We start from the raw sequence: 15,696 nt of genomic DNA on the forward strand, positions 1-15,696 counted from the left end.
TACACAACTTGTGGCAGGTGATGTGGCAAGTGACGTGGCAAGTGGACAATCCACAACTTGTGGCAGGTGACGTGGCAAGTGACATGCTAAACACAAGTACACTGCTGCTACTCACTCTGGTCTCACAAAATGGCTGAAATAGTTAATAATACTGTTTTTTGGAGCTTGGGGAGGGTCTATGATGTTAGCTTAACTAAACGCTTCTAGCCGCAAACGCGGTAAAAATTCAGTTAAATCGTGGTAAAAATCGCACCAAAACTGGCGTTTCTAAACGCCGGTTTCAGCTTTCAAAAATGTGTCCAGCAGAGTTTGCACCGGCGTCTCTTGTGCATGAAGCCTAGCTTGTTCAGAAAAACCTTGCAGTCAGCCACAACATGCCAATACATTTAGCATGCTTTTTGTTTTATGCAGATGGATGGGATTGCTTTTAAAATGACAGATTTTACATTATGCAAATACAGTAAAAATGTACAGAAAACCTCACAACCTATGCATGCTACCAAAATGAAGCATGCAGGAATTTTTTTAAAGCACATTGCACCAAAGTTGTTTACTTAATCTCGATAAAAAAAAAAAATGTTGCATATCCAGGTGTTCTTGACTATCATTTTATCCTGACAAATTATAATGAACAAAACATTGTTTGAACATTATTACTGCTTGTTTCCTACAGCCAGAAGATAAAGCAGACTGAGTGACAAATGCCTAACTACCAATGCTCAGCACTGCAATGGAATGTAAATAACTGAGGCTCGGCCTAACAATTAGGCCAGTTGTTACTGTGGTAACCACAAAGCTGTATATACACAACAAGGTCTAGATAAATGCTATAGTATTTTCTAGACCATGCAGTGAAGATGTGGAAGAATCCATCAGAAAGTTTAGCCACAGCAACAGTGAAATATTTTCAGAGGCATAAAGGGGAGGTCAGTGCATTGAAGTCATTTATCAAAATATAAATATGGAAAGCTGATTAATGAAGAGCAATATGTTTAACATTTTGATATAGCATTTTAGCAGTTTTTAACACCGTTATTTAGATCTTTAAACATATTTGAAGGATTTTGTATAATTTGCCACTGGTTTTATCCCTAATGTGTTTGAAACATGGAATACACATATACATACATACTGTACATATACATACACACAAACACACAAACACACACACACACACAAACACTCACTCTCTCTCATTCTTATAGAGTATCTCTGGTCTGTCCACAAATCAGTTACAGCCATAGAGTGTCTGGAGTTACTGGCATTCTACAACTGGGCCAAATCTTGAAAACTGTCTGATTCTGTAAGGACTACAGACAGCAAGTTGACACAATGCATACTTCTGTATACGTAAGAAGCAATACAGCATATGTCACTGAGCACCAAAGCACCAGAGTGTTCTATATGAAATGACTAAATCCGGTTCACACAGGGGCGACTCGTCAGGCGATTTAGCCGCCTGACAAGTCGCGTCCCGCTCTGTGCAATGGAACCGTTCTAATCGGAGCGACTCAAGTCACTCCGACTTAGAAAAAGGTTCCTGTATGACTTTTGGGGCAACTTGAGGCGACTTGCATTGACTTCTATACAGAAGTCGTTTTGCAAGTCGCCGCAGTGGTCGCGTTCAGGTCGCCTGAGGCAGTAAGTCGTGCTGCCTCAGTGTGAACCGGACCTCATGGCCTGTGTGCCCTGGCTGATATTTCACAGCTGGTGGCATATTAGCATCTGTACTCACAACTTGGTTATTCATACAGGTCTTTCTTTTGCCACTGTCTGAGCAAAGGGTGCTAATTTGAGTGAGACATACAGTTGGGAAATAAATAAATACAGTGCCTTGAAAAAGTATTCAAACCCCTTGAAATTTTCCACATTTTGTCATGTTACAACCAAAAACGTAAATGTATTTCATTGGTATTTTATGTGATAGACCAACACAAAGTGGCACATAATTGTGAAGTGGAAGGAAAAGAATAAATGGTTTTCATTTTTTTTTTACAAACAAATGTCTGAAAAGTGTGGTGAGCATTTGTATTCAGCCCCCTTTACTCTGAAACCCACTAAAATCTAGTTGAACCAATTGCCTTCAGAAGTCATCTAATTATTAAATAGAGCCCACCTGTGTGTAATTTATTCTCAGTATACAGTGCCTTACAAAAGTATTCACCTCCCTTGGCATTTTTCATGTTTTGTTGCCTCACAACCTGGAATTAACATGGATTGTTTGAGAATTTGCATCCTTTAATTTACAGAACATGCCCACAACTTTGAAGGTTTTTTTTTTTTTATTGTGATGCAAACAACAAAAAGGACAAAACAGAAAAAGTCAATGTGCATAACTATTCACCCCCCTAAAGTCAATATTTTGTAGAGCCACCTTTTGTGGCTATCACAGCTCCAAGCCACTTTGGATAGGACTCTATGAGCATGACACAGCTTACCACTGGGATTTTTGCCCATTTCTCCTGGCAAAACTGCTCCAGCTCCTTCAAGTTGGATGGTTTGTGCTTGTGAACAGCAATCTTTATGTCTAACCACAGATTTTCTATTGGATTGAGGTCTGGGCTTTTTGACTAGGCCATTCCAACACATTTACATGTTTCTTCTTAAACCACTCAAGTGTTGTTTAAGCAGTGTGTTTGGGGTTCATTTTCCTGCTGGAAGGTAAACGTCCATCCTAGCCTCAAATCACACACAGAGTGGTACAGGTTTTGCTCAAGAATACCCCTGTATTTAGCACCATCCATCTTTCCCTCAACTTTGACCAGTTTTCCAGTCCTGACTGCTGAAAAACATTCCCACAGCATGAGGCTGCCACCACCATGTTTCACTGTGGGGATGGTGTTCTTTGGGTGACGTGATATGTTGGGTTAGACATAGCGTTTTCTTTGATGGCCAAAAAGTTACATTTTAGTCCATCAAAGAAAACGCTATGTATTTATGTATGCTATGCAAACCCAAGATATCACTTTAAAGCACCTTCCTTCATACATTTTGGGAGTCCCCCACATGCCTTTTCGCAAACTCAAAATGTGCCATTTTGTTTTTTGCTGAAAGTAATGGCTTTCTTCAGGCCAATCTGCCATAAAGCCCAACTCTATGGAGTACAGCTTATTGTCGTCCTACAGTAGGTGACCGCGATATTGTGTCAATCTTGCCACTTTTATTGGCGTGATTGACACCCTGCGAGCCCCGTTGCGGGAGCCAGTGCCGAGCCGGCTCGCATCGGGAAAGGAAAAATGTTTCTTTTCCTTTCCCAATAAGCGACAAGCATCATTGACATTGAGGCCGGGCTAACACTGGTGCAGGGATCCGAATTGGATTCCCGCCAATACCAGGCACTGTATTTGGTATTAATCCTAAGGGAGAACTCCACACCAAATTTAAAAAAAAACAGCATGGGTTCCCCCTCCGGAGGCATACCAGGCCCTTGGGTCCAGTAGGGATTTTAAGGGGAATCCCCTACGCTGAAAAAAACGGCGTGGGGGTCCCCCTCAAAATCCATACCAGACCCCTATCCGAGCACGCAGCCCGGCCAGTCATGAAAGGGTGTGGGGACGGGCGAGCACCCCCTTCCTGAGCTGTACCAGGCTGCGTGCCCTCAACATGGGGGGTGGGTGCTTTGGGGGAAGGGGGCACCCTGTGGCCCCCCCACCCCAAAGCACCTTGTCCCCATGTTGATGAGGACAAGGGCCTCTTCCCGACAACCCTGGCCCTTGGTTGTCAGGGTCTGTGGGCGGGGGCTTATCAGAATCAGGGAGCCCCCTTTAAGAAGGGGGCCCCCAGATACCAGCCCCCACCCTATGTGAATGAGTATTGGGGTACCATGTACCCCTACCCATTCACCTGGTAAAAAGAAAAGTAAATAAAACACAACACAAGATTTCAAAATAATTTATTGCACAGCTCCGGTGGTCTTCAGTCTTAGGGGGTCTTCTCGCTGCCACCCGGGGGTCTTCTTCCAACTTCAGGTGTCTTGTCCCCCTCTTCGGTTCTTCTTGCCGGGCCTCCGCTTTCTTCCTTTAGCTCTTTTACTAGTGGAGGCCTGGTCTACTATCGCCGCCGCCTCTTCTTTTTGAGTTGAACATGAGTTTGATTCGAACTCGAAGCTCATCCCTAGTATAGATAACAGGAGTGCTGGGTTAAGTTGGGTGTAGAAGGGTTCTGCCTAAATGTCCTGCTTTAATCAGCTCTTGGGTACAACAATGGAAAGAAACATTGACCTGCGGCCCTCGCTCAGTGGTCTGCTTTCATGTGGATGTGATGGGGCCCCTTCAATGTAGTGGTTGTAGCAAGTCCAGTGGTCTGTAACAGTGAGCCGGGGGTACACTTGGGTCTCTTGGTGGCGATGAGAGAAGAGCTGTTATGTGGGCAGGGCTGCTAGAAGTCTTGTACTTCCACTGGTGATTAGCTCTGAGCCCGACTGGCCTGGCCTCACTGAAAACATGGTACCATGGATGAGTCACAAGAACTCTCTTGGTGCCAAGACAGCAGCTTTTCCATGACAATTATACGTGTGGTTGCCATTTAAAAAAAAAAAATTAAAAGTCAGCAGCTACAAATACTGCAGCTGCTGACTTTTAATAATCGGACACTTACCTGTCTCAGGGTCCAGCGATGCAGGGGATTGAAGCTCCGCTCGTCTCCCCCTACGTTCGGTGGCGCCGACATTGTAACTGTGGGCGCCTGACTGTGGCTTCACAGCCAGGCACCCACTGCGCATGCGCAAGTGGCGCCACATGCCGTGATTGGCCACGCAATTATCTGGGACCTGTCACGTGTCCCAGATGATTGACAAGAGAGATGGGGGCAGAGCTGAGCCCTTCCTGCGCCGAGGGGAAGTGACGTCAAGAGCCCAGGCACTGAAGGAGGCAGACTATGAGGGACCTTCTAGCAACAGCCATTTAGAGGTGAGTAAAGAAAAAAAATTACAATTTTTTTTTTTTTTTTTTAGCTATAGTCATGATTTTTTTAATTTTTTTTAGGGTGGAACAGCACTTAAAGTCTCTTTTGCCTCATCCTTTGCTGGCTTCTCTGTCTGATACAGTGCCTTGAAAAAGTATTCACACCCCTTGAAATGTTCCTCATTTTGTCACGTAATTGTGAAGTGGATTTAAAAAAAAATCTCTAAAACGTGTGGCGTGCATTTGTATTCAGCCCCCCTGAGTCAATACTTTGTAGAACCACCTTTCACTGCAATTACAGATGCAAGTTTTTTTGGGTAGGTCTCTACCAGCTTTGTACATCTAGAGAGTGAAATTTTTGCCCATTTTTCTTTGCAAAATAGCTCAAGCTCTGTCAGATCGGATGGCGTGCCTCTGTGAACAGCAATTTTCAAGTCTTGCCACAGATTGTCAATTGGATTTAGGTCTGGACTTTGACTGGGCCATTCTAACGCATGAATATATGCTTTGATCTAAACCATTCCATTGTAGCTCTGGCTGTATGTCTAGGGTCGTTGTCATGCTGGAAAGTGAACCTCTGCCCCAGTCTCAAGTCTTTTGCACTCTTATGCCCTGTACACATGGTCGGACATTCCGACTACAAAATCCATCAGATTTTTTCAGACAAATTTTGGCCCAAACTTGTCTTACATACACACGGTCGAACAAAGTTGTCGGAAAATCCGATCGTTCAGAACGCGGTGATGTAGAACACGTACAACGGGACTATAAAGAGGGCAGTAGCCAATAGCTTTCGTCTCGTAATTTATTTGGAGCATCTGTGGCACTTTGTCCGTCAGAATTGTCTACACACGATCGGAATTTAAACGATCGGATTTTGTTGTCAGAAAATTTTAGATCCTTCTCTCAAACTTTGTTGAAATTCCGATGGAAAAGGTCCGATGGAGCCCACACACGGTCGGATTTTGCGACAACAAGATCCAATTTCAAATTTTCTGTCTGAAAGTCCGACCGTGTGTACAGGGCATCACAGGTTTTCTTCTAAGATTGCCCTGTATTTGGCTCCATCCATATTCTCATCAACTCTCATCAGCTTCCCTGTCCCTGCTGAAGAAAATCATCTCCACAACATTATGCCCACTATGTTTCATGGTGGGAATGGTGAGTTCAAATAATGTGCAATGTTACTTTTCTGCCACACATAGCATTTTGCTTTCAGTGGCGGTGCATCCATAGAGGGCGCAGGAGCGCCGCCCCCATTCTCCTTCACCGCTCTATCACTAATAGATAGATTCATGCATTGCATGAATCTATCTATTGTCGCTGCTGCCGCCCCCTATCCAGGTGTCCGGCCTCTTGTCGTCCTGATTAGAGCCGTGGGCTCTAATAGGCTTCCGAATTAGTAAACAGCGGGCGTACTGCTGTGCGTTCGCTTTTTACACAGTGTTGTGTTAGAGAAGCGAATACATCGATTCCCTAACACTGACCCGCCTCTCAGCCAATCAGGTGCTCGGGCCTGGTTATCCTGTCACCTGATTGGCTGAAGCGACAGGCGCTGTGATTAGATGCCTATCAGGCTTCCAATCATAGCAGAGATGACAGAAAGAGGACGGGAGAAGACATAGAGGACTCGGAGCGCGGAGGAGGGCAAGAGGTGCCAAGACAGGTAAGTGCCGGGCGCGGGGGAGGGCACACTGCCAGCATTTGATAGGAAACAGTAGTGGCAATTGATGGGGCACACTGATGGCAATTGATGGGACACACCTGCGGCAATTGATGGGGCACACTGGCAGCAATTGATGGGGCACACTGACGGCAATTGATGCAGCACACCTGCGGCAATTGATGCGGCACACCTGTGGCAATTTATGGGTACACTGGCGGCAATTGATGGGGCACACTGACGGCAATTGATGGGGCACACCTGCGGCAATTGATGGGGCACACTGGCAGCAATTGATTGGGCAAAATGGTGGCAAATGATAGGGCACATATTATATGTTTTATCACAGCATCACTGCCGCTGATATTCGAATGACTTGCATATTACCTTGAAGTCTTATTTTAATATTTTGATATGCTATGCACAGATGCACTTTGTTCTATTTTTTCTTGATATTATTATTTTAGATTTATTAAGCACATTTGTACTTTGTTTTTTAGTTTTTTACACTATCATTTACACTATTATATCTTTGACACCTTTTTAAGATATAGATTGAGTATTTAGTAGCTGCCGAGTTTTATTTTAGGAGCGCAACACCATTTTTTTATTTTTATTCTATTCATATCTAAATGAGAGCCAACTCATAAAGTGTTTGCTGCACCTATTGGAATAGAACTGTGCCTTTCATTTTCTACATATAGCGCAGGAGCCCTCATATATACAAATGATAGGGCACACTGGCAGCAAGTGATGGGGCACACTAGCAGCAATTGATGAGGCACACTGGCAGTATTTGATTGGGCACACTGGCAGCATTTGATTAGGCAAACTGGCAGCAATTAATGGGCACACTGGCGGCAATTGATTGGGCATAGTGGTGGCAATTGATGGGCACAGTGGTGGCAATTGATTGGGCATAGTGGTTCACAACTTTATCCCTGACCTGTCTCGTGTGTCTGGTGTGTCCCTTGGCCTTCATGATGTTATTTGTTCATTAAGGTTCTCTAGCAAACCTCTGAGGGCTTCACAGAACAGCTGTATTTATACTGAGATTAAATTACACACAGGTTGACTCTATTTACTAATTAGGTGACTTCTGAAGGCAATTGGTCAACTATATTTTAGTTAGGGTTATCGGAGTAAAGGGAGCTGAATAAAAATGCATACCACACTTTTCAGATGTTTATTTGTAAAAAAAAATTAAAACTGTTTATCATTTTCCTTCCAATTCACAATTATATGGCACTTTGTGTTGGTCTATCACATAAAATCCCAATAAAATACATTTAGGTTTTTGGTTGTAACATGACAATATGTGGAAAATTTCAAGGGGTATGATTACTTTTTCATGGCACTGTAGATTAACTGGCAGGTAGGTAGCCAAATAAAGTTTTTTTTTGCTCTGTTAACAATAACAAACATATCATACTTACCTCCACTGTGCAGCTTGTTTTGCACAGAGCGGCTCCGAACATCCTTTTCTGGGGTCCCTCGGCGGCTCTCGCGGCTCCTTCCCGCATTTGATTGACAACAGTGGGAGCCAATGGCTGCACTGCTATTAATCTATTCAATCAGGAGCCACGAAGCCCAGGCAGAGGAAGAGCATGTGGGAAATTCCAGGGCTCAGGTAAGTAAAACGGTGGGGCTGGGGAGCCGGTCAATGCCAGGTGTTTTTTCACCTTAATGTATAGGATGCATTAACCACTTGCCGACCGCCGCACGACGATATACGTCGGCAGAATGGCACGGGCAGGCATATGGGCGTATATATAAGTCCCTGCCTGCCCGCGGGTGGGGGGCCCGATCGGGCCCCCCCCCCCGGTGCCTGCGGCGGTCGGCATTTCTTCGAGAGCGATCCGGGATGAGGGGGCGGCCATTCATTCATGGCCACCCCCTCGCGATCGCTCTCGACGAATGGAAATCCCCCGTGACATCACTTCCTCTCCTGTAATGTAAACACAGGAGAGGAAGTGATGTATTCTCTCCTCCGTGTCGGTATTTTCCGTTCCGACACGGAGGAGAGCGGATCGGTGAGTTGCACCAACACTCTACACACACAGTAGAACATGCCAGGCACACTCACACCCCCCCTTTACCCCCCGATCACCCCCCCAATTACCCCTGCCCCCCAGTCACAGTGACACCAATGTCATTTTTTTTTTTATTTTTTTTTTTTTTGCATTGGTGTCATTTGTGACTGTAATAACTGTTAGGGCAGTTAGAGTTAGCCCCCTTTAGTTCTAATGTACCCCCCTAACCCCCCCAATAAAGGTTTAACCCCGTGATCACCCCCCGTCGCCAGTGTCACTAAGGCTGGGTTCACATTGCAGCGGTTTATGAGAACGAATGTGATTCGCACCGCACTGCAGTGCAAATCACATCCGATCTCTGTGCGATTCGAGTTCAGCCATTCGCCGCACCCGCCGCACCCGCCACACCCGCCGCACCCGCCGCAAATTCGCACGGGACCCTTTTTTTGGCCCGCAGCAGAATCGGATCGCATGGGTGTTCACACCATGCGATCCGAGTTTGCAGATCGCACTGCGATATGCGAACTGATCTGGGGGTGTCAGTAACATTTCACTGACACTCCCAGCAGTTCGCATAGGGCAGTGTGAACTGCCGCCGGGAGGCATGCGATGCGGGAACCCGCCGCGGATTCGCGGCGTTTCCGCATCGCTCCAGTGTGAACCCAGCCTAATAAGCGATCATTTTTCTGATCGCCGTATTAGTGTCACAGGTGACGCTAGTTAGGCAGGTAGGTATTTAGGTTCGCCGCAGCTTTTTATAGCGCCAGGGACCCCCATATACTACCGCATAAAGCCCCCTGATTGCCCCCTAGTTAACCCTTTCACCAGTGATCACCATATAACTGTTACAGGTGACGCTGGTTGGTTAGTTATTTTTTTATAGTTTCAGGGCACCCGCCATTTATTACCTAGTCTCACTAGTGTACCCCTAAATTTAGGGGTGTCTACTTTCCAAAATGGGGTCATTTGGGGGGGGTTTGTGCCATCTTGGCATTTTATGGCCTTCAAAACTGTAACGCCCTTAGAAAGCCTGAAGGCGGTGCTTGGTTTTCGGGGCCCCGTACGCGGCTAGGCTCCCAAAAAGTCCCACATATGTGGTATCCCCGTACTCAGGAGAAGCAGCAGAATTTATTTTGGGGTGTCATTTCACATATGCCCATGGCATGCGTGAGCAATATATCATTTAGTGACAACTTTGTGAAAAAAAAAAAAAAAAAAGTTTGTAATTTTCCCGCAACTTGTGGCAAAATATAAAATATTCCATGGACTCAACATGCCTCTCAGCAAATAGCTTGGGGTGTCTACTTTCTAAAATGGGGTCATTTGTGGGGGTTTTGTGCCATCTTGGCATTTTATGGCCTTCAAAACTGTAATAGGTAGTGAGGAGTGAAGTCAAATATTTACGCCCTTAGAAAGCCTGAAGGCGGTGCTTGGTTTTCGGGGCCCCGTACGCGGCTAGGCTCCCAAAAAGTCCCACATATGTGGTATCCCCGTACTCAGGAGAAGCAGCAGAATTTATTTTGGGGTGTCATTTCACATATGCCCATGGCATGTGTGAGCAATATATCATTTAGTGACAACTTTGTGAAAAAAAAAAAAAAAAAAAAAAGTTTGTAATTTTCCCGCAACTTGTGGCAAAATATAAAATATTCCATGAACTCAACATGCCTCTCAGCAAATAGCTTGGGGTGTCTACTTTCTAAAATGGGGTCATTTGTGGGGGTTTTGTGCCATCTTGGCATTTTATGGCCTTCAAAACTGTAATAGGTAGTGAGAAGTGAACAATATATCATTTAGGTAGTGAGAAGTGAGCAATATATCATTTAGTGACAACTTTGTGTAAAAAAAAAAAAATAAATTTTTTTTTTGTCATTATTCAATCACTTGAGGCAAAAAAATAAAATATTCAATGGGCTCAACATGCCTCTTATCAATTTCCTTAGGGGGTCTACTTTCCAAAATGGGGTCATTTGGGGGGGATTTGTACTGCCCTGCCATTTTAGCACCTCAAGAAATGAGATAGGCAGTCGTAAACTAAAAGCTGCGTAAATTCCAGAAAACGTACCTTAGTTTGTAGATGTGACAACTTTTGCGCAAACCAATAAATATACAATTATTGACTTTTTTTTTACCAAAGACATGTGGCTGAATACATTTTGGCCTAAATGTATGACTAAAATTGAGTTTATTGGATTTTTCTAATAACAAAAAGTAGAAAATATCATTTTTTTTCAAAATTTGCGGTCTTTTTACGTTTATATCGCAAAAAATAAAAATCGCAGAGGCAATCAAATACCATCAAAAGAAAGCTCTATTTGTGGGAAGAAAAGGACGCAAATTTTGTTTGGGTACAACATTGCATGACCGCGCAATTACCAGTTAAAGCAGCGCAGTGCCAAAGTGTAAAAAGACCTCTGGTCATTTACCAGCAAAATGGTCCGGTCTGAAAGTGGTTAAGGTGAAAAAACACCAGGGTTTACAACCCCTTTAACCTATCACAATACAAGGTTGTGTCAAACACATACAGTGCCTTGCAAAAATGTTCTATTTTCACATTACAGCCTTTATTTCATTTTATTTTAATCTGAATTATGATGGACCAGAATACAATAGTCTAAATTGGTGAAATTAGAAAAAAAAATATATATATATAAAACTATTTTTCAGAAATAAAAAACTGATAATTGACATGTTGCGTATGTATTCACCCCCTTTGTTACGAAGCCCATAAAAATCCCTAGTGCAACCAATTACCTTCAGAAGTCACATAATTAGTGAAATGATGTCTGCCTGTGTGCAATCTAAGCGTCACATAATCTGTCATTACATACACACCTTTTTGAAAGACCCCAGAGGCTGCAACACCTAAGAAAGGAGGTACCACTAACCAAACACTGCCATTAAGGCCAAGGAACTCTCCAAACAAGCAAGGGACAATGTTGCTGAGAAGTAAAAGTCCGGGCTAGGTTATGAAAAAATATCCAAATCTTTGATGATCCCTAGGAGCACCATCAAATCTATCATAACCAAATGGAAAGAACATGGCACAACAGCAAACCTGCCAATAGAGGGTCGCACACCAAAACTCACGGACCAGTCAAGGAGGGCATTAAAGCAGAGGTACACACAAAAATGGAAGAGTTGGACTTTATGGCAGAGTGGCCAGAAGAAAGCCATTACTTTCAGCAAAAAACAAAATGGCACGTTTTGAGTTTGCGAAAAGGCATGTGGGAGACTCCCAAAATGTATGGAGGAAGGTGCTCTGGTCTGATGAGACAAAAATTTTACTTTTTGGCCATCAAAGAAAATGGTATGTCTGGCACAAATCCAAAAAAATCACATGACCCAAAGAACACCATTCCCAGTTTTTCAGCAGTCGGGTCTGGAAAACTGGTCAGAGTTGAGGGAAAGATGGATGGTGCTAAATACAGGGATATTCTTGAGCAAAACCTGTACCACTCTGTGTGTGATTTGAGGCCAGGACGGAGGTTCACCTTCCAGCAGGACAATGACCCCAAACACACTGTTAAAGCAACACTTGCACACACTGCTTCAGGCAAAGAATGGACACACTCGATCCAAGGTGCTAATCCCGGCTCATCACCGTAGGCAATATTGAGAAGAAAAGATTGATTGCACACTTAAATCCAAAAGACACTGTAGAAATGTCTTTATTGTCATGAGCCAGACAAAATTGCAATGATAATCAGTTGACGCATTTCACACAAAAAGAACAGTGCTTGTTCACAACAATTGAAATGCTCACAATACAAGATATTTAAAGGCATATATCAAATCAAACACCTAACACAAAACACCTGTATTTAAAGAGCAATCAACACAAAACTTCACGGACATGAAAACATTTCTTAACCACTTCAATACCGTGCACTTAAACACCTTCCTGGCCAGACCAATTTTGAGCTTTCAGCGCTGTCGCACTTTGAATGACAATTGCGCGGTCATGCTACACTGTACCCAAATTAAATTTTTTATCATTTTTTTCCCATAAATAGAGCTTTCTTTTGGTGGTATTTGATCACCTCTATGGTTTTTATTTTTTGCTAAACAAATAAAAAAAGACCGAAAATTTTGAAAAAAAATTTTTTTTTGTTTCATTTTCAAAACTTTGTAAATAAGTACGTTCTCTCCTTCACTGATGGGCACTGATATGTGGCACTGATAGGCGGCACTGATGTGCACTGATAGATGGCACTGATGGGCGACACGGATGGACACTGATAGGTGGCACAAATTGGCACTGATAGCTGGCACGGATTGGCATGGATAGGCAGCACAGATGGGCATGGATAGGCGACACAGATGGGCATGGATGGGCACTGATAGGTGGCATGGATGGGCACTGATAAGCGACATTGTATCACATTGTTTTGTACTGATGGATGCCAATCAGGGCCAAACAATAATGCATGCCAATCAGTGATGCCCATTGTGGGCACTGATTGGCATCCATTGTGGGCACTGACTGGCATCCCTGGTGGTCTAGGGTGGCATACCTGGTGCTGGGCATCCCTGGTGGTCTGGTGGCGTCCCTGGTGGTCCAGAGTGGGCATCCTTGGGGGGGCTGTGCTGATAATCGATCAGCACAGACCCCCCCATGTCAGAGGAGCAGCCGATCGGCTCTCCTCTACTCGCGTCTGACAGACGCGAGTGAGGAAAAGCCGATCACCGGCTCTTCCTATTTATACTGTGATCAGCCGTGATTGGACATGGCTGATCACGTGGTAAAGAGTCTCTGTCGGAAAAAGATCGCCGTGACGTGCGCCCCCGGGGGCGCACAGCGGCTCAAAATCCTGAGGATGTCCTATGACGTCCGGTCAGGATTTTGAAACCACTTTGCAGCCGTCATTTGACTACTGGTGGGCGGCAGGTGGTTAAAGAGGAAGTAAAGGCATTTTTTTTTTTTTAAAAAAAGCACATCCTGTAAGGCAAAGGCATAATGAGCTAATATGCATAGCATACTAGCTCATTATGAATAACTTACCTGAGAACAAAGCCCCCGAAGCGGTCCTCCGCGTTCCTCTTCACCGCTGCCATGGATCCCGGAGCGACATCCGGGTCTCGCGGCTCCGGCGCTGTGATTCGCCGGAGCCGTGGTGACGTCACTCCCACGCATGCGCACAGGAGCCGACACTCGCGCCATATCGCCGCGATCTGCGGCCTGCCCCAGTGCGCCTGCGCGCCGCTATCTACGGAGCATGCGCCGTAGACAGCGGTGGCTGTCTTCGGGTAAATATCTCCTAAACCGTATAGGTCTGTCTAATGTTAGAACATCTGATCATAAAATGGTCAAAACAAAAATAGATAATGTAAACATGTAAGCAAGAAATGTATTAAAAACAAAAATAGAAAAAATGAGCGAAAAAATGAGCGAAAAAATGTATCTCATTATTTCCTCTTATCCTTGAACAGTTTTTAACCACTTAAGCCCCGGACCATTTGGCTGGCTAAAGACCAGAGCACATTTTGTGATTCGGCACTGCGTCGCTTTAACTGACAATTGCGCGGCCGTGTGACATGGCTCCCAAATAAAATTGACGTCCTTTTTTCCCCACAAATAGAGCTTCCTTTTGGTGGTATTTAATCAGCTCTACAGTTTTGATTTTTTGCGCTATAAACAAAAAAAGAGCGACAATTTTGAAAAAAAAAGCAATATTTTTTACTTTTTGCTATAATAAATATCCCCCAAAAAATATATAAAAAAACATGTTTTTCTTTAGTTTAGGCCGATACTTATTCTTCTACATATTGTTGGTAAAAACAAATTGCAATAAGCGTTTATTGATTGGTTTGCGCAAAAGTTATAGCATCTACAAAATAGGGTATAGTTTTATGGCATTTTTATTAATATTTTTTTTACTAGTAATGGCAGTGATCAGCGATTTTTACAGTGACTGCGACATTATGGCGGACAGATCGGACACTTTTAGCGTTATTTTGGGATCATTCACATTTATACATCGATCAGTGCAATTAAAAATGCATTGATTACTGCGTAAATGTGACTTGTAGTGGAGGGGTTAACCAGGAGGGGGCACTGCAGAGGTTAAGTGTGTCCTGTAACTGTAGGGGGGATGGGGTACGTGTGTCACAACACTGATCACCGCTCCCGATCAGTGTCAGTGTCACTAGGCAGAACAGGGAAATGCTTGTTTACATCAGCATTTCCCCGTTCTTCCTCTCTGTGAGACGATTGCGGGTATCCCACACTCACAGAGCTCGCGGCAGGGTCCCACATGCGTCACCGGCGGCGTGCGTGAGACCACACAGTGGCCAATTTAAAGGGATGTACCTGTAAGCCTATTTGCCTGTCTGTGCCATTCTGCCGACGTAAATGTTTGTACAGCGGTCGGCAAGCGGTTGAGAAGCCTTTAATAATAAGCATTAAATCACACAATTAGACTTAATCTGTTACACAGTGATATATGTGTTTTATATTGATATATTCAATATAAATCACATAGTTTCATAGTTAGTAAGGTTGAATAAAGACACCAGTCCATCCAGTTCAACCCGAGTGAGTGTCTACAATTGCCCCTGTACATTGCACACTCACATCAGTCCCTACCCTCAAAGAGCCCACAATCCAAGGTCCCCATTCATATACTAGGGCCAATTTTGGACAGAAGCCAATTAACCTACCTGCATGTCTTTGGATTGTGGGAGGAAACCGGAGTACCCGGAGGAAACCCACGCAGGCACAGGGAGAACATGCAAACTCCAGGCAGGTAGTGTCGTGGTTGGGATTTGAACCAGTGACCCTTCTTACTGCTAGGTGAGAGCGCTACCCACTACACCACTGTGCCGCACATATATCACTGTGTAACAGATTAAGTCTAATTGTGTGATTTAATGCTTATTAGTAAAGGCTTCTTAAAAATTGTTCAAGGATAAGAGGAAATAATGACATACCAAACCATATACATTATGGAAAGAATGCGCATACAGGTATGACTCCTCCTACTCAGAAATTGGTGATCACATTATTCTGTGCTATCCTGTGGGCCATAGCCCTGAATTGGCACTCCCCGGCGGTTCTCCGGGCCCAGGTGCTCCAGAGTAAGGATGAACTCTGGCG

The 15,696-nt window shown here is 44.2% G+C and overlaps 1 protein-coding gene across 1 annotated transcript in view; it reads left to right on the plus strand.

Annotated features, from left to right (window-relative positions):
- Positions 1–813: 813 nt before the first annotated feature.
- WDR38 (WD repeat domain 38) overlaps positions 814–15,696 on the plus strand; it is a 172,940-nt gene continuing 158,057 nt past the window's right edge. The window contains exon 1 of the mRNA XM_077478846.1: positions 814–926. Coding sequence (XP_077334972.1) covers positions 858–926 — 69 coding nt within the window. The 5' untranslated portion in view covers positions 814–857. The remainder of the gene's footprint in view (positions 927–15,696) is intronic.

This window comes from Lithobates pipiens, unplaced genomic scaffold (genome assembly GCF_037356315.1).
Source record: "Lithobates pipiens isolate NorthernLeopardFrog02 unplaced genomic scaffold, aLitPip1_a1.2 Scaffold_1, whole genome shotgun sequence".
Lineage (NCBI taxonomy): Eukaryota > Metazoa > Chordata > Amphibia > Anura > Ranidae > Lithobates > Lithobates pipiens.